The sequence below is a fragment of the Drosophila mojavensis genome, unplaced genomic scaffold (assembly GCF_018153725.1).
Source record: "Drosophila mojavensis isolate 15081-1352.22 unplaced genomic scaffold, ASM1815372v1 contig_36, whole genome shotgun sequence".
In the NCBI taxonomy this organism is placed as follows: Eukaryota; Metazoa; Arthropoda; class Insecta; order Diptera; family Drosophilidae; genus Drosophila; species Drosophila mojavensis.
The window spans coordinates 15504539-15527646 of NW_025318858.1; the positions used below are offsets into that span (position 1 = coordinate 15504539).

At 40.5% G+C, this 23108-nt stretch overlaps 8 protein-coding genes across 8 annotated transcripts; 5 read left to right on the forward strand and 3 right to left on the reverse strand.

Annotated features, from left to right (window-relative positions):
• Positions 1-2627: 2627 nt before the first annotated feature.
• LOC26528531 (anaphase-promoting complex subunit 11) lies at positions 2628-3173 on the forward strand. The gene has a single exon (XM_015165424.3). It carries the CDS (start codon positions 2808-2810, stop codon positions 3063-3065), a length of 258 nt encoding a protein of 85 aa, XP_015020910.1. The 5' UTR covers positions 2628-2807; the 3' UTR covers positions 3066-3173.
• Positions 3174-3230: 57 nt separating this feature from the next.
• Positions 3231-6449, forward strand: LOC6576922 (putative protein TPRXL). Its single transcript, XM_002002866.4, has one exon. It carries the CDS (start codon positions 3231-3233, stop codon positions 4410-4412), a length of 1182 nt encoding a protein of 393 aa, XP_002002902.1. The 3' UTR covers positions 4413-6449.
• A 627-nt stretch (positions 6450-7076) lies between these two features.
• Positions 7077-9573, reverse strand: LOC6576923 (angiotensin-converting enzyme-related protein). Its single transcript, XM_002002867.4, has 4 exons — positions 9289-9573; positions 8664-9225; positions 7344-8585; positions 7077-7279 (listed from the first exon to the last, which is right to left on the reverse strand). The coding sequence occupies exons 1-4, from the start codon at positions 9337-9339 to the stop codon at positions 7242-7244; spliced, it is 1893 nt and encodes a 630-aa protein (XP_002002903.1). The 5' UTR covers positions 9340-9573; the 3' UTR covers positions 7077-7241.
• A 577-nt stretch (positions 9574-10150) lies between these two features.
• LOC6576924 (adenylyltransferase and sulfurtransferase MOCS3) lies at positions 10151-11686 on the reverse strand. The gene has a single exon (XM_002002868.4). The coding sequence runs from the start codon at positions 11585-11587 to the stop codon at positions 10229-10231; it is 1359 nt and encodes a 452-aa protein (XP_002002904.1). The 5' UTR covers positions 11588-11686; the 3' UTR covers positions 10151-10228.
• Positions 11687-11732: 46 nt separating this feature from the next.
• On the forward strand, positions 11733-12396 carry LOC6576925 (39S ribosomal protein L51, mitochondrial). Its single transcript, XM_002002869.4, has one exon. It carries the CDS (start codon positions 11828-11830, stop codon positions 12344-12346), a length of 519 nt encoding a protein of 172 aa, XP_002002905.1. The 5' UTR covers positions 11733-11827; the 3' UTR covers positions 12347-12396.
• LOC6576926 (phosphatidylinositol glycan anchor biosynthesis class U protein) lies at positions 12363-14017 on the reverse strand. Its single transcript, XM_002002870.4, has 4 exons — positions 13773-14017; positions 13069-13693; positions 12735-13006; positions 12363-12665 (listed from the first exon to the last, which is right to left on the reverse strand). The coding sequence occupies exons 1-4, from the start codon at positions 13900-13902 to the stop codon at positions 12412-12414; spliced, it is 1281 nt and encodes a 426-aa protein (XP_002002906.1). The 5' UTR covers positions 13903-14017; the 3' UTR covers positions 12363-12411.
• A 427-nt stretch (positions 14018-14444) lies between these two features.
• LOC6576927 (U3 small nucleolar ribonucleoprotein protein MPP10) lies at positions 14445-16722 on the forward strand. The gene is made up of 3 exons (XM_002002871.4): positions 14445-14642; positions 14705-16454; positions 16519-16722. Exons 1-3 carry the CDS (start codon positions 14539-14541, stop codon positions 16669-16671), a joined length of 2007 nt encoding a protein of 668 aa, XP_002002907.1. The 5' UTR covers positions 14445-14538; the 3' UTR covers positions 16672-16722.
• A 445-nt stretch (positions 16723-17167) lies between these two features.
• On the forward strand, positions 17168-19448 carry LOC6576928 (ribosomal L1 domain-containing protein CG13096). The gene is made up of 2 exons (XM_002002872.3): positions 17168-18584; positions 18651-19448. Exons 1-2 carry the CDS (start codon positions 17256-17258, stop codon positions 19446-19448), a joined length of 2127 nt encoding a protein of 708 aa, XP_002002908.2. The 5' UTR covers positions 17168-17255.
• Positions 19449-23108: the final 3660 nt, after the last annotated feature.

The window sequence follows — 23108 nt, forward strand, 5'->3', positions numbered from 1 at the left end:
AGGTGGGAGGCTAAACAGCTTCAAGCGAGAACTCAGATACTATTATCTGTCGGTAAGTGAAACATGAATATATGAAAATATGTTTAATTTTATCTATTATAAAGATTGAGAATATATATGTGCATCAATTAGCAATTTCTATCAAGATCTTGAATTGTATTTATACGCCCATATATCTATTATGTCGGAACATTGAGAATATATATTCCCAGGAATTTCATAATTATGTTTTTGATTTGAGTTCCGTCATTTTTGTTTTTACTTGTATAGAATATACATATATAGAATATTGATTGATGATGAATGCGTCATTTGTGTAAAATACTTTTGAGTGATTCAATTCACATTAACATGGGAATTACTTCCTTGAATAAATATGCTCTTGCTAGGCATTTAGCTTTCATATTTCAGTCAAAACAATTTTCTAGTGCTTTAGCTGTCTTCTATTTATTAGCTTTTAGATAGGTCGGCTGATTGCCTTATAAGTGTCTGAAAAGTTCTTTGCGTGATATGAAGTCCGTTTGTCGAGGCCAAGTCAGCAGACGTTGAACGATTGGCTTTAGGTCTTATCTATAAACCGAAAGTTGTCCAACATACCTTCAATTACATATATATATTGCTCGCTTTTGATGAGATTACAATACCCAGCGGCTTCTTCATAGTAATTGACCATGCTTTATAAGAGCTCACGCTTCTACAAATAGTGCAACTGTTTATTTGCTCGCCTAATAGCGACTTTTATGGCCAGGGCACATGACAAGCAACACATAAATTCGCGAATGTCAAATTGAAATCACATTTCATTTAAAATTATGATAAATTGATATTCTATTATATTGTAACACGCACAAATAAACATACACGCATATCTGTACATATATACATATGTATAAAACTTGCCAGCGCACATCTGTGTAATTAAATGTGTTCATACCACTAACATGCATATATGCACATGTACATCCACACACACACACTGCCTGTATGTTAACGATTTGGGGAATTCGAGAAACTCGCAGAAGCAAACAAAACCGGAACCAGTTGCTTGAGAAGATTCGCCTGGTTATAAGAGTTAGTTAACGGTCTCAACGCTTAGCTGTTCCACTGGAATTGGTGATCCGTTGCAAATTTTCATTTTTCAACTTATGGGAAGTCGAGCTGCTCAGGGTCAGCGCAGCGTGTTGAGTTGTAAGTTATTTCCAATTACAGGTTATTAAGCCCCTCTCGCTCTCCCTTTGGCTCTTGCACTCTCCACGTAACACATAAGGAGTCGAGTTCACTTCGTAAAGGCTCTTTCACTTCACTTGTTTGTTTGCCGAACTGCTTTCGTTTTGTTAAAGCTTTCAACAGCTCCTCGCATACTCACACACATGCACGGCGCACACTTGGAAAGCTTTTTTGCCACAGCCTTACGTACTTGTATATTTTCTTTATTTATATGCCACTCTTGCAAACACTTTGTTGACAATTTTTGTATTATTTTATTCACGTTATAAACTAAAACCACATAACACGACGAACTTCACACGAACCACAAGACGTAAACGGCAAAAGCTTCGCGCACGTTTGTCAGCTTCAACATTCGTCGGTTTACTGAACGCGATACAACGGCGACGCGAACGACTTTATCATCAATGATTTGACTTGAATTTGATCAAGCCGTAAGACAATGGTGTATGTATGTATGAATGTACATGTGTATATAATCGGAGATTGTGCTTTTGATAAAAGAGAGAATTTACTTTTAAATTCACTTTTTAAATAATAAATTCAAGTGTTTATAAATAAGTATGATTAGATAATTTTTTAATTACTTGTAGTATTCTAAGAGTTTCATTGTATATCAGCACTTTAAACGCAGACGATTTCAACCTGAGAGACATTCAAAACTACGCGCTCTCCTTTCCAATTCGCAAAGTTTTGTTTTAACATATTTTTTACTGAAATGTTACTTGTAAATTTTTATAAATAACAATCAAAAATACAATCTAATTAATTACGTTCCGATTTTCAGAAAGATTCAAGATCAAATAAACGGTATTTATCATTTTGTAGAAAACACCAACATACCGTTTTCTATGGCAACCATATCGAAAGAGATTTTTAATATAAATTTTATTAATTTATGAACTCGTCACATCTCTTTGATGAATTTACAACAGATAACAAATAATATTCTACATTTAATCCGATTGAACATGTGAAAATGATACTTAAATGCTTAAAGAATAATAATTATAAATAAAACATTGTTGGTGAAAAACTGAAATTGCCTATCGATAATATTCAAATGTTACATTTAAATATTGGTGATCTCATAGCAGCTCAAAATGTTATTCATATGAAATGTTTCAAGAGTTTTCACAATGAGTAACGTTATGTTTACGAAAACTCATAATCACTGATGGTAAAGATTAAAATGTAACTTTTAATGTTATGGAAATTTATATGAAAACTTTAAGCAATTTTCATAATAAATAATCGATTATATATAAATGTAATGTTTGAATGTAAGGCGAATTCACAACATCTCAATATAAGCTTAACAGTGCCATTTGGAGCATGGCCGCTGTTAAATCGAATATATCACATTTATCGAGAGAAAAAACACAGAGACAACAGTGAGTGAGAAAGAGAGAAAAACCGAAAAACACATCACTACAGTCGACCTATTTTCAGGTAGTAGGAGAAAAAAAGCAATATTTTGCGGAAAACTCACGAATCGTATTTTAACAAAATACGCATTATACAAACATTGTTAAAGAGCAACCACATTAGCATTTAACTGATAAGCAAATGTGCGCAAAATGAAAGTAACAATCAAGTCATGGACGGGCGTTGCATCTTGGCGTTGGATAGCGAATGATGAGAATTGTGGCATTTGTCGCATGTCCTTTGAGAGCACTTGCCCCGAGTGTGCGCTGCCCGGTGACGACTGCCCACTGGTGTGGGGTGTTTGCTCCCATTGCTTTCACATGCATTGCATTGTCAAGTGGCTGAATTTGCAACCGTTGAACAAACAGTGTCCAATGTGCCGCCAAAGCTGGAAATTCAATATACACTAAAAAAAAAAAGCCAAACTAAGCCCGAAACACGAAAAGCAAAGTAAAGAAAGAAAAACAGAGTGCGAGAACGAATAGAAAAAGATTACGAGTGCAAGAGAGCGAAATTCACAGAGAGCAAGAACAACGAAAGCGAACTTTTATGATTTTTTTTTTTATATTTGCAAAATGATGGAAAACACTGATCAACAGCTACAACAACGCCAGTTGCAGCTGCAACAACAACAGCAACACTCGTTAATCGGTCTGCCACCACTGCCAAAAAGTCTGAGCGCCGCTGCTGCCACCATTGGATCGGATCTGGCGAGCGGCCACGCACAGAGCCAGGTGCACGGACAGTCGCAGCTGCGCTCGCATACCTCCTCCCCGCTGCAGCTGCAGTCGGCCACGTCTGTTGCCGCTCTAACCGCTGCAACTGGCGATCTGTACCTGGGGCCATCCACCTCGTCGGCGGCGCGCAATCGCAATTATAATGGCCATGGGCGCCATGGCAGCCTATCCTCCACCCAGGAGTCGCTCAGCGATCGAGAGAGCGTGCACAGTCGCGCATCGTCCACGCATAGTGCGAGTGGCAGCACCGCCCAGCAGCAGCAGCACACGCCCACCAACAGCAGTAGCAACGCCTCCAGCACCATTGACAACCAGCTGGCGATATTGCGCCGGGAGATGTATGGACTACGGCAGCTGGACTTGTCGCTGCTGTCGCAGCTGTGGGCCCTGAATGAATCCATTCAGGGCTTTCGAGTGTTTCTGCAGGAGCAGGATGCGCTGTCGCCGCCGTCCCGCTCGCGCACGCCATCCGATGCCAACTCGCTGTCGTCTGACGAGGATGACGGCTCCTATGCACCGCTCGCGGTGCCCAAGCTGAATGTGCCGCCGGCAAGCATTGCTGCGCTCTCCTCGCCAGCGGCTAGCGGGAGTTTGCCCACCAAATTGGCGACGGGTTCGACGACTTCGCATGCATCGACCAGCTCCACATCTGGGGCGTCCGGCTCATCGTCGGCAGCGTCTTCAATGGGCAAGCACCACCATCATCAGCAGCAACAGCAGCAGCAGCAACAACAGATGCCTCACTATCATCATCAGCATCGATCCGCACCCCCACCTGCGCCGCCCGCCCAGCACAAGGCGCATCCGCAGTTGCCGCGCATACTGCAGCAACGCATGCGGCATGCCCCGCCTCCGCCGCCACCCACGCGGCCCAAAGGCGGCGGCGCCAGCAGCAGCAGCAGCAATCACAGCATCAGCAGTGTCTCACAGCAGCAGCAGCACCACCAACAACAACAACAGCATTCGCATCAGCATCAGCAGCTACTGCATCAGAGTTCGCAGCATCAGAGGCCCGTATGACAAAACCCGTTCTTGGACTAAGCAATGCCTGGTCCAAGAACGCCAGTTGATCATAGATACCAATAAAAAGCAACAAACAATAAACCACAAACAACAAACAAAGAAGCAACAAAACATTTCTGAAAAGTCAATTGCACATTTAACCGAAAGTCAATTAAGATTTAGAAAAACATTCGAAAGGGCAGCTGAATGCGACTTGTGATCTTGCCTGACAGCAGCTGCATCCACATACAGCCACCCAAAACAAATACCCCTTAAATAATATCACACACACACAAACATCCAAGCTTGCCATTCGTTCCATTTCGTTCTTGGACTTAGGAAATTTATCACTTACCAATCTCGAATGGTTAAATTTTTGCAAAAAAAAAAAAAAATAATAATAAAATAAAATGAAAAGCAAAACAAACAAAAAATGAAACGAAATTGTATTCAATAATAATAATCTTTAAATAGTTAAGGATGTAATCCTTCGATAAGTACTACGTATATCGCATATTTATAAAAAAAAAATATATATATATATACATATAATCTATTTGTATATTAGCCGTAAAAAAAAACGAAATGATAAATTGCTGCTTTCAAATAGAAACATTGAGCATCGAAACAAAAACAATACGAGGGCATTTCTTAAACAAACAAAAACCACATAAAAAATGTTAGCAAGCATAAACTTTGTTAAATTACCTATTGTACTATTTGAACCTATTCTAAAACCTAAAACGCTATAAAAAAGCATACTCACTCATTAGAATTAACCAAAAACTGAACTCTTGGTCAACAAAAGAAAAAAAAAAGAAACAAAACTATTATAACTATCGTATCTATATGCATATTATTTTGTTATTCTCCTCTACTGAGAAAAACGTAGGCAGATTGTTAATTGAAAGAAAGATGTTAATCTGCTACACATAGAGACACTCGAGTATATTAGAAATTAATAATCCCAAACTGGAATAGAACTCTTCCTCATAGGCATTCTTTCAAGATACATATTCTGAAATTAGGCATTAAGTATTTGATATTGTGCCTGAATATATCGATTCGTATTCCATTTACCATTCCCCAATATCCCAGCGCCTGAGTGTCCTTGTGGCCAGCTTTGACGAAGAAACGAATCAAAACAGAACAAAAAAAAATCATTACTGTTCCAAAATCGTCAATAGATTTCGAATAGCTGAAATCTAAAATATTGAGTAGGTGCTTTTGAGAACAAAGATAACATATATACATAACTATTTATCTTACTGGGCAACAAAACTAAATAAACAAATCTTACGTAATAAATAGAGAAACAATAGAAAATATTAACTAGAAGCAATGCTATCTATATAGATTGTGGTGCTCATTGGCAGTCAAAATTTAGGAAATTTCAGTTTATTTTTTTAATTTTTGTTCAACTCTGACTGAGCCGCTTCAAATATCACCCATTAACGAGAATGATCGACAATATCTATCCAAAATAAAAATCGAGTTATATGCTTCTAGAGCAAAGAAATATAGGAACAAAAATTACAAATTTCCTTTTCCTTTTTATTGGATAGTTTATAGCGTTTATCTATTGATCTAGTGAGCAGTAAAAATTAAGTTCATGAATTTTCAAAATTTGTAATATTTCTCTAATTCAAATACCTTTGCCGAAACATCTCTAATGTCGTGTTCAAGGAGTTCAATCAAAATCTCAAATATTCTAAAGCTAATGCATCAGCCATTGCACTCAGATCATTGCCCAATGAATTTTCTAATGCATTAGTATATAAAACAACGTACATATATAAACTTTTAAGTATGCTCTACGGCGTATGCCAAGCATTTATTGAAAGTTTATACGGAATCCGGAAAAAGGAATGGAACTTTCAGAAAGCGTGTTTGGGTAGCAATTTGTTGATAGTAATAATAAATTGATGACTTTTTGTATGAAGCCTGGTAACAAGAGAGAAACAAATATCGTTAAAATGTAATGGAAAATAATAAATAAACAACCAACAAATTTGAAAATCTTAACAATAAATATCACTTTAAATACTACAAGGATTTCTATGATCTCTATATGTATAGTATTTTATATAAATAGTTCTATTATATTTATTGAATTTATTTCTTAATTTCATTAAAAAATTTTATTTTATGAAAATAATTTTCGACTAGTGTTACAATATTATTATTATGATTTTAGTTATTTATTCTTTTAAGCACTTTGGCCTGGGTTTTCAGAAAAGCAAAAATATTTAAAAAATGTTTAATATTTTCCTTCAATACTAGTTTAATCTTTTAACTATTTTGAAAGTTTTTTCTTGATTTGGGACTTTAGCTCGTCATTTCGTTAAGTGTAAACATTCAATAATTAAATATATTATAAAATATTGCGAATCTTGAATGTTTATATACAATTTTAGCAAAGGTTCAATTTTGGAACTGTCAAAGATTTAGATAAACGAGACTTTAATTTCATAAGATCAAGTTTTGTAATTTTTAATAAAATATTTATGAGATTTGATTTACAATGAACTTTTGGCATGTTATTTGACCTTCCTCTTTGGGAGTTCACCTATTATGTTACGAACTTTTCAAATGTAATGATTAATGTGTGAGCCGATTGGGGAGATTATAAACTCAGTATTAAAACTTAAAAGAAGAATTTCTGATAAAAGAAAAATGAAGTCAGCTATTACATATTGAATATCCTGCGAAATTCAACTTTTTTATTTGAGTGTCTATTTATAAAATCAATAAGTATAAAAAATAATGTCAAATTTGTGCATAAAAATTCACACTTATCATAAAGTTATCTTAATTTTATTGAGTACAAAAAGAAGATTCCCTGAGTTAAGTACTAAAGGCGCCACAGCAATTGGATGGGATTTCTGAAAAGTATGAGAGATTTTTCATATGAGAGAATTTCGGAGACCGGAGAGAAATGTAACTCACTATTGGTCTCTTCCCAGCCCAAGGGAACGCCTAAGCGCTTGTTCTCGCGCTTGAGCCATTGATAGAGTGGATCAAAGTATTCGAGTAGTGCAGCTGGATCCATTTCAGTTTCGCCCGTAAACTCCTCCAGGACTTCCTTCCAGTGTCTCGAATTGCCAGCCGACAAGAATTTCTTGAATGCATCGCCCGCCCTTCGGCTGCCAAAGATGTCGCAATTGTCCAGAGTTCGGGTACTGTCGCCAGGCGCATACTGTCCGGCTAGACGGCACAGAGCCTTGTGGAATTGGAATTGGAATATGTGGGCAGCAAAGTAGCGCAGATACTCGACATCGGCATCAATGTGGTACTTGGCCGGAGGATCAAAGTCCTTGTCGCTGCGAGCCATTGGTGGTTCGACGCCACCGAACTCGGAACGCATCTGCCAGAAGCCGCAGTTCCATTGCGACTCGTCCAGCTCGCCGCGGAACACAGCATAGCGATACTTGTCCATGGTGTAGCCAAAGGGCAGGAAGACAATCTTGGAGAGCGCTCGCTTGAACAGCTCATTGATCCGGCTCTCCTCGTCTAGAGTTCCGTTGCTGGTGAGGTTGATGCTCTGCAGATGTTTGGCGGACATTACCGACAGCGCTATGACATCACCCACAGCTTCATGGAAGCCCGGATTGGGGGCTCCTCGATAAACAGCGGGCTGTTGCTCGTATTGCAAATAGTATTGAATGTGGCCCAGCTCATGGTGCACCACGTACAGGTAATGGGTGTTCACCTCGGTGCACATCTTGATGCGGACATCGCTGTCCTGATAAAAGTCCCAGGCAGAGGCGTGGCACACCACTTCGCGATCTGCGGGTCGTGTGAGCACACTTCGATTCCAGAAAGTCGTGGGCAGAGCGCGCATGCCCAGTGATTGGAAGAACTGGTCGCCCAGCTCGAACAGCTTCTGCACGCTATATGCCTGTCGCTCCATTTCCGATGTGACGTCCACAAATGGCCTCTCCGGATACGGTGTGAACAGATCGATGACCTCGTTCCACGACTGCCCCCACATGTTGCCCAGCAGATGCATGGGAATGTTGCCCTCAGCGGGCACCACCTCGGGTCCATAATGCTGGCGCAGACGGTACCTCACATAGCCATGGATCTGTCTGTAGAAGGGCAGCAATGCTTTGTAGGTGGCGTCCAGCTGGCTCTCAAAGGTGGCATCTTCATAGAAGTGGACCCAGTAATCGGCATACGAGCGATAGCCTACAAAACGAGCATTGTGTACATTGTGTCGGGGATCAAGGGGTTATCTGGGTCTATTAGGCACCGCGCATCTCTTACCATTCATATTGGCTGCTTTGCGCGTCAATCGCACATATTTGGCAAAGTTATCACGCATTGGTGTCCCCGCCTTATCGTACCATTCGCGCCAATACCAGGCCAGCTCGGCCGGATCGCGACTGTTGGACAGACGCTCTTGGATGTGCGGCTCAAGCGTCAAGGAGCAGTTGGTGCGATTCGTGTAGGAGCAAACAGTGGTGGTGGCATAATTGGATTGCATGGCGCTTATTGCGTTCTTCAACTCCAAATAGTCACTGGGCTCGAGTACATCCGCACCTAGTTCCTGGAGCATTCGCGCCTGCCTGCGAATGTTTCCATCCTCCGACTTGGCATAGTTGGCCGCTCGAATAGTCTGCGCCAATAATTTGTTCTGCCTGGCGCCTTCAGCATAGACCGCTATCATGGCCTGACGATTCTCCTCCGTCACGTTGGTGTTGTACGTGAATGCAGCGGAATATTCGGAATGGTACCGTTCACGCAACTTCGAATTCTCCTGCTCGAAAAAGCAATGAGCCTGCTGCGCCGAGGCGGAACAAGTCTCATACGCAGTTCCATAGGGCAGCTGAACATATACATAGATTTCTGTATATACTGATGTAAATTGATAATTATTGCAAACACTCACCCACGGCACAAGTGCAAAGGCCACCAAGCAATATACTAGCAGACTCCTCATTGCATCCAGTCTAATCTCTCCTCTGAACCGTTATCAGTGCTAGACTAACTGTGAATTTTTAGAGCACTCAGACAGTGCTACTTGTTTCGATTACAGAGCACTGTTAAGCAGTATAAGTTCACAGGACAGTGAGAGCCTGTATTGTGAACGTGTGCTAGTGATGAGCTGCTCGCAGCTAGCTCTGGGCTAATGCTATTCGACTTCTGGACGCCCGCCAACAAATTGTGCAGCTTTTATGCCTATGCTCACGTTCGGTCACTATCTCTCGCACACAAGCTCTGTTAAAAGACGCACAGCACAGTTTCATTGACAGACAGACTCTCAAGTCGCGTATCGATACTTTCCCCTTTGTATTTTTTTTTAAATGCTTAAAACAATTTTGTTGTATATTTCACGCGTACTCGTTTAACGGCTTCTAATCAATTGTCACAGTTGCACATAGAAAATATACTCAAATAACAGTTCGCTTTATCAGTTTCAACTTGGGGTATAAAAAAATAGCTTCATATTCTCTTATAATGCGTGGTAGATTATAGAATTGGGTGTTCATTTGCATTAAGGCTGATACAGATATTTACATAATGCAATTACATATATACATATTTATTAACATAATAATGCAATTACATACATACATACTAATTTACATAACAATGCAATTATTTACATATTACAATTACATACATACATACTTGTTTGTTTACATGTCAATGCAATTACATACATACAAATATGTATCAAAGCGATCGATTTATATATTTATTCTTTAGTCTCCATGGACAACTTGGGCTTAGATCTGTGTCTGGGAGAATTAAGGGAAATAACTATTATTTTATTATTTTTTAAGAATACATATATATGTAACTATGTAACAAGAAAACTATTTGGTCTAGTAAATTGGAAAATTCTGGTCTACCAGCTTTGTCCAAGCATGCATGCCATCCTCCAGGTCGCGTATGGAATGATCGGGAAAACGAGTCTTCATATGCTGCACGGCAATCTGTGAATCATTTCCACGCCGGCAAACAACAAATATGGGATACTCTTTGCTCTCCAGCTGCTGGGCAAATCGTTGGACGTAGCTGTCGTCTAGAATCTGGGCCAAAGGAACATTCACGGCGTCGGGTAGTTGACAAATTTCGAACTCCGCCGGCGGGCGTACGTCCAGTAACAAATGAGATTTCTTCTCGGTCGCTAGTTTATGGTAGTCCAGCACGTTGATGCGCTGCTCCGGTTCCAACAATTGCAGCGCGTTGTCCTTGTCGTTGGCATTCATGCCACAGAAGAGCTCGTAGTCAATAAGTCCGGTGATCAATGGCTGGGAAGAGCAGACATGGCAATTGGGTCGCTTGCCCCGGATCTTGATATTGCGAAATTGGCAGCTGCTGCCGTCAAAGATGAGCATGCGCCCGGCCAGAACCTCGCCCAGTCCGACAATCACTTTGATAGCCTCCATGGCTTGCAGGGCGCCAATGGTGCCGGTGACAGCTCCCAGGACGCCACCATCGCCGCAATTGGTGACCGCCTCTGGCGGCGGTGGCACCGGATAAATGCAACGATAGCACGGTCCATTCTCTCCATAGCAGTAAACCGTTAGCTGTCCGTCCATTTTAAGTGCGCTGCCCGAGACCAGGGGCTTCTGTAGTATGGAGCAGGCATCGTTCAGTAGATAGCGTGTGGCCACATTGTCACTGCAGTCGAGGATCACGTCATATGCGGGGATGATCTGCATCGCATTGAAACTGTTCAGAAGATTCGAATAACATATGATCCGACAGTGCGGATTCAGCTCCAGTAATGCGATGCGAGCTGATTCCGCCTTCGAAATGCCACACCGCGACACCGTGTGTAGGGTCTGACGATGCAGATTGCTGGGCTCCACTTCGTCATAGTCGACCAGGCCTAGATTGCCGCACCCCGCGCTGGCCAGATATTGCGCGGCTGGGCAGCCAAGGCCACCCAAGCCCACAATGAGCACGGCGCTGTTCTTGAGCTTCATCTGGCCACTCACACCAAAATCAGTTAGGATCAGCTGTCGACTGTAGCGCGCTATATCATCGTTGCTTAGCTCTGTGTAGTGATCCCTTGGCGCGAGCTGCACTTCACCTTCCGCGAGCAAGTTATCTGCTGCCAATTGAAGCTCACGCAATTTCTGATCTTTCGCATTCAGTGCTGCCTGCAGCTCCGCAATCTTGCGGCACAGCTTGGCCTTTTCTATTTCGAATGAATCGGCGGTGGCGGCAATCATTGGCACGTGCAAAAATGCATTCGAGGCCTAAGGGAAAAAAATGTAAACGAATACTTATTTACGCACTGACGTGAAATATGCAACAGCGTTGCGGCGTTGCCACACCGGATAAAAACCCACTTACGATAGTTCCAACGATAACATATTCACGAGTCGAAACAGCTGTAGCAGCTGCTGCCTATCAGCTTTACAGTTAACTATTTACAATTACCTAATCGTGAATTAAAACGAAGACCAATAATGTCTTGGCTGGTCGGCACGTTTCAGAAGCTGTGTGGCGTTGGTCAACTCGCTGCGAAGTCAAAGCCGCTGGCGCTGACCTCTTCTACGTCGGTGCGTCAGCTTTCACATGCCGAGCGACGAGCACGCGGTCCCACAGTGCGACGCTATGGATACAAGGAGAAGATCTTTCAGGGTGGCCTGCTCCCGCATGTCGATAACGGACACAAGCTACCCATGCCCGTGTACAGGCCCAAGAATCCCTGGTCAGAGAAACGTGCTCTGTTTGGACAAAACGATTTCATAGACATACTGGGCAATGACCGGCTTCATCCCACCCGAGTGCTTTACTCGGTACCATCCTGGCTGCGTGGCGTCTCGGGTAATGAGTACCAAGTGCTGCTGCGCAAGCGTCGATTGCTGGAGAAAACCAAATACCCGATTGCCCGTCCGACCAAGTGGAAGGATATGCAGAAGCGTATTTTGTATTTGTACAGATTCCTCAACCGGAAGACTAAAACCGGATACTCGACACAATAATTCATGATTAAACATATTAGTTGAATAAATTCATTCTTTTAATTGGTGAATTCTTCATAAACGGCTTATTCTAGTAAAATACGCGCCTCTTCCCCATTAATCATAATCTTCTGCCCATTGTAGAGACAGAACTCGCGCTTCACGTGCGCGAACAGCAAATCCGTAATTAGGAATATTTGACCCGTGCTGAAGGCGAGGGTGGCTCCAAAGTAGAAATTGGCATTAGCAGAGCCGGCATAGATCCACAAATGCCAAAAGGCGCCCATCATGGATAGCGTTATCAGAAAGAAAGTAAACACGACAAATCCATGGGCCATGACTAGAGGGAAACGAGGATATTTGAATAAGATTCAGTTGCATTTGAGTGCCAAATGCGAGTTGTACTCACACTTCCAGCAACGACGCCACAGCGGCAATAAAGCCAAATAGAATCCAACATCGCCTAGACTAGGATATGCACGAAAGACCGCCATGAGCGCAATGAGCACGGTGGCCAGCAGCAGGGGCTCCTTGCGCAACTTCAAGGACAATGGAACCAAATACAAAACGGTGGCATTTAATTGGAATGTAATCAGAAACATGGTGCGGAAATGCTCAAACATCTCTGTAAAGAAGTACCAGAACAGACCAATATTGGGCTGTAGATCACGAAAGAAGAAGCTGAAAGCAGCAATGAATATATTAATTGTCCGATTTTAACCGAAATCGATTCAGTCACTTACATAAATCCGAGTGTGCCATCTAGATAATTCCAGCTATTCATCACCAAGAAATTCGCACCAGCCACAGCAAAGCAAGAGGTAACAAATATCATAAATATGGCGATGCCCATAGGGACAGAACGGCGAGCAAAGAGTAAGATCAACGGCGCAATCAGAACAAACGGATAAAGATTGCGAACTGTCTCGAAGGCCAGCAGAACGGTGCAGATCAATAGCTGGCGCTTAACCATTGAGTATAGAATCAATGCTAGCAGTAAATTGCTCAGCACTGTGGAGGTCAGTCCTATGCAGCTCATTATAGTCAGTGGATTGAATAGATAGGCCAATAGCACCAGCTCCGCTATGTGGGATTTGTCCTCATCGTTATACTGTAGCTCTTCTGTATCCTTGGCGTAATCTTCGCATTCTCCTTTTTGCTGTTGCAGCTTTTGCTTCACAAACGTAATGCCGAGCAAATATAGCAGCGTGGCCGTGCACAAGTCTAAGAGTATATATAGTAGTGGGAGCACTTGAGCATAGTTTATCAAAATGCCGGAGAGGGCTTTCAAAAGCAGTGGCGACTCATGCACCAAATCTCCTCTGTACGGATCCACACCTTGCTGAAGCAGGAATACGCCCTCTTGCACTGAAAAAATGCAAAATGAAGAGACACATTTTCACACATGGATATGTATATATATTTTCCGGCATATCGGCGTACTTACGGCGCTTAAAAGAGTTTAAAGGAGTGGCAAATTCAACGCGATTCCCGATAAGCGGAGCTAAAGACGTTTGGCTGAAATATAAACGCACGGCGCCGCCCAGCAAAAGTAGTTTGTAGTAATTGGAGTTCATGACTGAAAATTGTTTTGATTATTCAGACCAGAAACATAATAATTTTCAAATAACTCCTGTACTTGTGGACGGTGTTTTTAAAATAACATCTGTCTCGGTTGTTAGAGACAACAGATAGATTTGTAGTTTGTTATCGATAAAAGACAGTACACTGTTCCAGGTGTGCGAAATTAAGAACTGGCTGCTGTTAACTAGTTTCAATAAATTTATAAAAAAGATATATATTGGTAATTTTTATTTAATTTGTTATTTAAATCATTGTTAAAAAAATGGCAGGCAACTGCTTATTATTAAATAATCCGTTAGAATTAGCTAGTTCCATATGTGACATCTAACATGGAAAACCTAAGCAATACAAAATATGGGGACATGCGTTCAGAAAAAGGAGTATATTTGCGTTTAATTAATTTCAATATTAAAATATATATTTCGAAGGAGACATAATTTACTTTTCTGATGGCGCAGTATTTAAATTTCCCTATTCATTTCATAGTTCATGCTCCGCTGAGCGAACGAAGTGTTCATCTAGTTCAAGTTTGTTGGTTCATTTTGCATGTTTAACCATTTTGAGTAGTATTGTGCATTTTGTTTGAGGCTCTTCTTAAATTAATTTAATTTCGAGTTCCCGATCTCAATATGGCAGGCAGTGTTAAGGCAAAGAAAAAAACCAAGACAAATACATTTGTGGAAATAGCAAACCGATTTGAACAGTTAGTGAAACAACCGGATCGCTATCTAAAGTAAGTTTTAGTTCAACCTTAACGGTGCACGTGTTGCTAATATGAAATTGTTTTTGTTGCAGGCCGCAGCCGGAATCAATAGATTCCATACATCAGCTAATAAAGCAAACTTACAACGTTTGTCTCACTAGCGATGTGGATAAAAATGGAGACATTCCCTCTGAAATTGTGTTGGAGGATATGGACGACGAACAGATCTGGCAACAGCTAGAAATACGCAACAATTTGATGTTGGAAAAGCTTATAAAACAAACCGCTCAATTTCTAGCAATTGGGGAGCAGAATTTGGGCATCGAGCTGGACGAAGAAGAGGATCCAAATGAAAACCTTAGCGAGCAAGATAGCGATAAAGAGGTAACCGAAAATGATGAGCAAGAATCTGAATTGGAGGATTCTGGCGATGAAAATAAAGGAAAGACCCAGTCAAGGTCCAAGCAAGTTAAGCCAAAATATGGCAAAAAAGGCAAAGGCTCTGTGGTAGATGATAAATTTTTCAAGCTGGACGAAATGGCACAGTTTTTGGAGCAGGAAGATGCAAAAGAGATGCGAAAACAAAAGAACAAGAAGCCGGTAGAGGACATAGAAGCAATTAATCATTTTGCGGAAGATTTTGGAGTTGCCGATGATTCGGACGATGACGAGGCTGGCGCTAATGCAAACTTTGCCGATTTCTTCGAGATGGACGATGAATTGCAGGCAGAATCCCAGAAGAGAGGTACACAAAAAGATTTCTTCAAGGAAAGCGACAGTGAGCCAGATGATCAAGAGGACAACGGGGTAGAACCGGAAAAACAGGATGAGTTGGAACCTGATGGTGATCTAGCAAGCGAAATCGATGAACATGACTTTGTGGCACAAAGTGGAGTGCAGCCTGCAAGCGATTCCGACTCCGAATCAAACCACTCAAAGAAGGGAAAGGCAGAGGACGAGGACGAAGATGACGATGAGGACGAGGCAGAATCATCCAAAATGCAAACACAGTCGTCAAATGAATTGCGTGAGGCGAGACTTTTGCAGCGCATTCGAGACTATGAAGATATTGTGCTTGGCGAGAAGCCGTGGCAGTTCAAAGGCGAAGTGCAAGCAGCGAATCGTCCCCAAAACTCTCTGCTGGAGGAGATTCTCGAATTTGATTCAACGACTCGACCTTCGGCTCCGATTACAGACGAACAAAATCAGACTATCGAGGATATAATAAAGCAGCGCATCCGCGATAGAGCCTTTGACGATGTGGTGCGTACGGTGCGGCCGGTGCATACACCGCAAGAATACCGAAAGCAACTTGTGCTTGATCAGGAGAAGTCGAAGCAGTCCCTGGCACAAATCTACGAGCAGCAATACCAGCAAGAACTGGACAAATTAGACCCCAATCGCGATGACGCAGATAGTGCGGCTCCTGAGCCGAAGGAACATCAAGAAATTAAGCGAGCAATGCACACACTCTTCCTCAAGCTGGATGCACTCTCCAATTTCCACTTCACACCCAAGCCGGTTGCACCCGAAGTCAAGATCGTCACCAACACGCCCGCCATCCACATGGAAGAGGTTGCCCCTCTGGCAGTTAGTGATGCCAAATTGCTCGCTCCGGAGGAGGTGTTCCGTGGTCCCAAGCACACGCCGATGGGCAAGACAGAACGCACACGCACCGACAAGAATCGCGAACGGCGAAAGAAGAAGCAGAAGCAGCGTGCCATTAATACGGCTATAGAAATGCGTGAGCAGCAACGGGCCAAGGAGGGCAAGGCGCCGACCCAGCGGGAAGCAAATGCTAAGCTTCTCAAATCAATTACAAAGAGTCGCAATGTACAAAAGGCTAGTATCTCTGAATCTCTGATTTATATTTGTTATATTAATTGAAATTATTCTTCTTTTATAGATTACCGCCAGCAATGATCAGAGCGCATTGAAATCCTCCAAGGCATTCTTCAATAAGCTACAGGACAAAACATTGTCCACGTCCGCAACTGCTGGCGGCAAGCGTCCCAAAAAGGACACATCCAAAGTCAATGCGAAAAAACTCAAATTGTAAATACATATAAGGAAAGAAACTTGTAAATGTGAATTATATTTGTCAAGCGAAGATTATATTGGTTTCCCCATTCGTGACGTCAAAAAACATGCTCTAAGCAGCGGTCACGTGCCGTCAAACGTCGCACACATTCGGCTACCGCTGGGATGGCGGTTAGCGAGCACACTAAAATTGGGGCGCCATGGGAGATGCCATGCGTCGTCCACTTTGAAGTTCGCGTGGGCGTGAACATTGTCCAAGGACATGATTATTAGCCGCTTGTGTAATAAAGTAAATGTGGGATATTTTTAGGATAGCCGCAGCCTTAAATGTAGCAGTTGAGTAATTCTATTTGTATATGGCAACGTTCCTCGTTTCTCGCTAGTAATTTTTGAACTATTTTTTGTAGAATGGTGCGCTCCTAATTTAAATCTTCGCGCTTCATCCAACTCATTTTGCATCACTTATAATTATCGAAAAAATTTACGGCGATATTTGCGCAGTCGATATCGATAATATACATCTGGCGATTATTTCAAGCGGTCTTGCACGTGTTGCTCGCGAGTTTTGTATATTGTAAATTTTATTAAATATAAAAAGCAGTCATGGTGAAAGTACAAAAACCACAACCGAAAACTCTTAAGAAAAGCACAAAAAGTGATGGCGTAATTAAAGAAAAACAAAAAGTAAACAAAACCATTAAGAAATCATCAAAAGCAAATGGCTTAGCACCGGCCGAAACTAAAGTTGACAGAAAAAAGATTTCAGCAATAAAGTCGGATGTCCAGAAGAGTTCTGAGCGAAAGAACCCAAAAGTCGCAGCGGAGCCCAAGCTGGAAGAAGCAAAACTCCCACAGAAGTCCAAGTCGACCAAGAGGCCCCTAGTTCTTGCACCTCCAAAATCGCCGATTGCTTTACCCACAAAAACAAGCAAAAAGGCTGCTTCAGTGGCTACGCCTGCTTTGCCCACAAAAACAAGCAAAAAGGCTGCTTCAGTGGCTACGCCTGCTTTGCCCACAAAAGCAAGCAAAAAGGCTGTTTCAGTGGCTACGCCTGCATTACCCACGAAAGCAATTAAAAAAGTTGCTCCAGATGCTACCCCAGTGGCTGCGCCTGCTCCCAAGAAAGCTAAAATAGCAAAGATTGAGAAGACTGCAAGTGAGCCAGTATTGAAATCGGAGGTAAAACAGAAGGCAAAAGCAGAAGTGGCTAAAAACAAGGAAAAGAAAAAGCAAATTAAACAGGCTGTCGCCCCAGCCATAAAGGACGAAGCCAAGAAGCAGCCCCAGGTATCCAAAAATGCAAAAGCATCAAAAAAAGTTTTGAATCAAACTAAGACTAAATTGGCCAGTAAAATAGGGGCAGCGTCTGCAAATAAGAAAGCCAAGAAAGTAAAGATTTCAAAGAAGCAAAAAGACGTAAAGCAAAAGAAACCGAAAGTTGTGGAACTGAAATATGAAGTGAAATCGTTTGATGAGGATAAGTTTAATGAAATTGTCTGCGAGAAAAATGTGGAAAAGGTGTGCTCCGCGCTGATGAGCCAGGTGCGCGAGGAGGTGCAGAAATTGAAGTCGAAGCCCATCTTCAGCGATTACCGCTATATTCTACAGGTGGCCTGCTATAAGATTCCCAGCTGCCCGAAGCGCATAGTCAAGTTGGCGCTGAAGCACTCGCTAGTGGGCAAGGATGATGACGTCGCAGTTATTGTGACCGACTTGCAGCGTGGAGCTCGCTTCGACTATGAGCCGACGGTGCAGCACTACGAGGATTTGTTCCGTGATGCTGGCATCGAGCAGCGCCTGAAGATTGTGCCATTCAATCAGCTACGCAATGATATGGTTACATTTGAAGCCAAGCGCAAGTTCCTAAATAGCTACGACTATTTGCTCTGCGATGGACGCATCTCGGGTCAGGCTACCGCCTTCCTCGGCAACGTAAGTAACAATTGCGGTCTAATAGGGTCTGCGTCTGCTCTAATCACGATCCCGTTTCGTCTGTAGTTCACCCAGAAGCCACGTAATGTGTTGCACTCCGTGCGTCTGAGCAAAAGCAATCAGTTGCCCAAGGAGATATCGCGTGGTCTTTGCCGCACTGCTTACAGACAGCTGCGGAAGGGTGATCTAATAGCCATTCCAGTCGGCAATCATGAGCACAGCGGCCAGCAGCTTGCAGAGAATGTGCTGTGCGTCGTCAAACAGTTGCAGCAGCTGTATCCTGGTGGGCTACCCAACATACGTTCAATGTATTTGAAAATCGACATTGTTGGAACCTCTTCACTGCCCCTCTACATTAGCTTGTGCGCCCCACCCGTGGACACGCCGTACGTTGTGGGTCCACGCGAGCAGCGGATGCTCAAATTGAAGAAGCAGGCAAACGAAGTGCTATCTAGATTTGCTCTCACCAAGGATGTTGATTTCGTGAAGCTGACGCATGATCAGGTTAAGCGTAAGGCTGAACTTCGTCTAAAGCGGAATGCACTCAAAGCTGAGGATGCAAAGGACGATGAGAATAAGGGCAACGTACCGGAGGACTCGATTGTGCTGGCCAAAAAGGCACGTAAAAATGTGGAATCTGATAAGGTTAAAGCGGACAAAGAAGAGGAAGAAAATAAAGATAATGGTGAGGACGACGGCGACGATGATGGAGACGATGATGAGGATGAGGATGATGAGGACGATGATGATGATGATGATAATGAAGAGGATGAGAATGATGATGATGATGATAATGAAGAGGATGAGGATGATAACGATGATGAGGATGATGATAATGATGATGAGGATGATGACGATGAATAGAATTAGTTTTCTTTACTTTTTTATTTAAAATGCAAACAAACTTCATTATCTCTATTATAAACAATTATTTAACGTAAGAACGTTGATTTTTGTATATACTTTGCAGTCAATACAATGCAATACAATTGATTAAATATATATATACAAAATATACTATTATTAACAAATATTCATAAATTTGAGGGATAGTTAAAGGATCGAGATTTTTTGTATCCTGAAGCCAATCCAAATGGGATTTATAATGTATTTCTTCAGACTTGCGTAGCGGATTCTATAAAGTATGTGTGCCTATATAAAATAAATACTATATTTGTGCTCTATACTAGGAGAGGTAAGTCGTCAGTATTAGTCATACACTTTTTTTCCTCATTTCGGAGCATTTAATAAATATCTAATTAATGATAATACGAAATGGCCGTTTCTGTTTTCATTACCATTCTTTTTTTAGTGCTAAAAAAAAAAAAAAAAAAAAAAAATAAAAAAAAAAAAAACTATTATTGCAAATGCGCATATGCACAATATTCTCGTACCTGAATGTTTATTCAACAGGTCATCTTTATTCATAATCTTTTGTGTTGCCATTTATGCCCTTCATACTGGGTATTATGAAATTAATAGGATGTTTGCGACAGACGGAAAAAGTGTAAGAAAATAAATAAATATGATGATATGTTGCATTTTACAATATGTTTTCATATATACTTTATTTATATTTTGTTATTAAATTTTAAAGATCAATTGATTGGTCTATATAGAAATTAGATAAAATATACTATATGCAGCTAAATAAAATATAATTTGATATAAATTAAAAACTCTAATTGCATGTAATTAAATCTTTTTTTTTAAGTGTTAAATGAATCGATTTATGAAACTTGGCTTACATAAAGGGCAGTTTTTTTTTCGCTTCGCTCGGCAAGTGTATGTGACATAAAAATTAATGTTTACAAACGGAAATTGACCGAACATTTAAGTTCAATAAAAATCGACTTGAATAATGTTTTTGTTGACGCTTTTACAGCGCCATATGACGTTAAATATATGCATATATAAATACATATATATATATATATATATATATATATATATATATAGTAATATTGAAATATATGGACAATTGATGCTCTGAAAATTTGTTGGGAATTGCTAACATGCTATCGACATGGCATGCCACGACTCTGGCTTTAGCTTTGACTTTGGCTTTGTGCTAACGTTCCTCCATATAAGAACATTTTGATAGCTATTTAACAAAATATGCAAGCACTGTCGCCACGGGCGTTCCGTGTCCTGGTAAAGTGAAATGCACTCCTTTTTGCAGTGAACGATGGACATCAGACGACAGACGACAGGAGATTTCCATAATATTTGACCTACGCGTGCATAAAATACATTTAATACATAAATTTGGTAGAGCTTATCAAGAATGTTTGCATGGCTCTTTGAAGTAGGCTGATGGATGATGAACGACTGCTCTGACGTCTTGAGCTATCTTTAGCTACCACAAATCAAAGGTCAAAAGGTCGCAAAGTTGTGATTATCCTATGCAAAACGAGATGTGAAGACCCAGACCAAATGCGACCTTGTACTGGCACAAGTTATGTTACCCAATTAGTCTTATGTTCATTCACACAACTTTTACACTTGATAATGTGAGACCTCTCAGTTACGCACACACACTCATTTATGTAGACATGCAGGTTCTATTAGGTGTAGGCCATCACTATACTCCAGAGATTTAAATCACGTTTCGCTACGTTTATGGACAATTGACTACGCTGACCACGTCGAAAAATAACATTGCAAAGCTTTTATCAGTCGCATTATCATTCATCCGTGGGCCGTCAACTCCCTCCTGTTGTCATAAAGAAAGACAAATGTTATGAGCATGCGCTGAGCATGTCTGATTAAGGATTGCATTGAGATTTATTCAAATATTTCCTATTTTAAATATTGGGGAACATTTTTTAGATTTTGTCATTATTTAATTCTAATATTGTCTCTATAAACATTACAATAATAATTATGTTTCGTAGATCAATTTTCCAAATTCGAATTCATGATCCTTTAAGTCTTGTAGAAATGAACATGTGTGTAATATTATCGAGCTTAGAAACTAGACTTCAATTTAAGACTTTGAAATTTATAGACACATTTTTATTTTATATAATTTCGTCTAAGTATTTACTCCAAGTATTTCCTGTAAGTCTTTAATGCTTAGCTGAACGATGACATATTTCTTCTAAGTATTTCCTCTGACTCGTAAATGCTTAGCTAAACGATCACACAATTCTACCTAAATCTTTCCTCCAAGTATTTCCTCTAAGTGTTTCCTCCGAATATTTCTTCTAAATTTTTGCCTCGAATGCTTAGCTGCATGTATTTTCTCTAAGTAATTCTTCTAAATATTCCTTCTTAATTGCTTAGCTGAACGCAAACATTTCTTCCAAGTCACTCTTTTAATTATTCACTTCACTTCACTTCACTTTACTGCACTGCACGACTGACCTTTACCAGGCCTGCGCGACCGAAGAAATGCTGCAGCTGTTGCCCTTTATAGTCGACCTTTAAATGACCAATGGTTTCGATTTGCTCAAATATAAATATCAAAAGAAAACTGCGGCATACATATAGATAACTTAAATGATCTTCGGTACTTCTTCTTCGTCCCTAGCTCTTGTTAAACTCACAAACGGAGAGACAGACTATGAGGTAGACAGGGAGAGAGACAGATACACATACGAACAGATATATAAGCAAACAAATACGCTGATCAAGAATATATATGTTTGATATGCTAAATACCTTACTTACATTAATATTATGCACTATTTCATTATAATGATTACTATTTACTTAACATTTAATACTCGAAAGCCACTATCCCGTCTAATATTTTAGACTGCATTTAAGAAAAGCTTAAGCTGCATAATGAATTTTTTAAATACTTATATAATTCATATCAATTAATGCTTATCACCTTTGGGTTAAAGCTTTAACAAACGCACACAATATATGTATGTATATCATCATTTATTCATTATCAGACAACAAAGAAATACCCTATGAAATAATATATATGTACATATATTTGTATATACATATATTTTATTTTTATCGCATTTGGACTCAGCTGTTTGAATTCCGTTTTTGTTTTCTTGGTCATTTCAGTAATATATTTTATATCTCCAAAGTCAAGTTAACTAAAATATACAAATATTAATTAAAAGGAATGTCTTAAATTGAATAATTTTATGTTTCAATGGACCGTTTACATGTACACAATAAATATATATATATATATTTATAGAAAAATATAAATACTCTAAACAATTGTGTACTCATGCAAGCATTTGAGTAAGTCGAATTAATTCTTATATATGTATATACAAAAAAGCTTTTATTATTCGTTGCGGCTCACTTCTGATCTATAATTTCAGTTGACAAGGAAAAAAAAATATGTATTTGAATATTCACAGTTATTCTCGAAGTGAATGCGCCCATAAGTGTATGGACATTTATTAAGCTCGATTCTCAACATGGAAAATATTGTAATTCGTTCACATGGTCGGCAAGTAGAGAGCTTTAGGATTATTATTTTGGAAATTATTAAAGAGTTATTCTTATTATTCAGATTCAAGCTGCTTCATTTTGCTGTTTTTC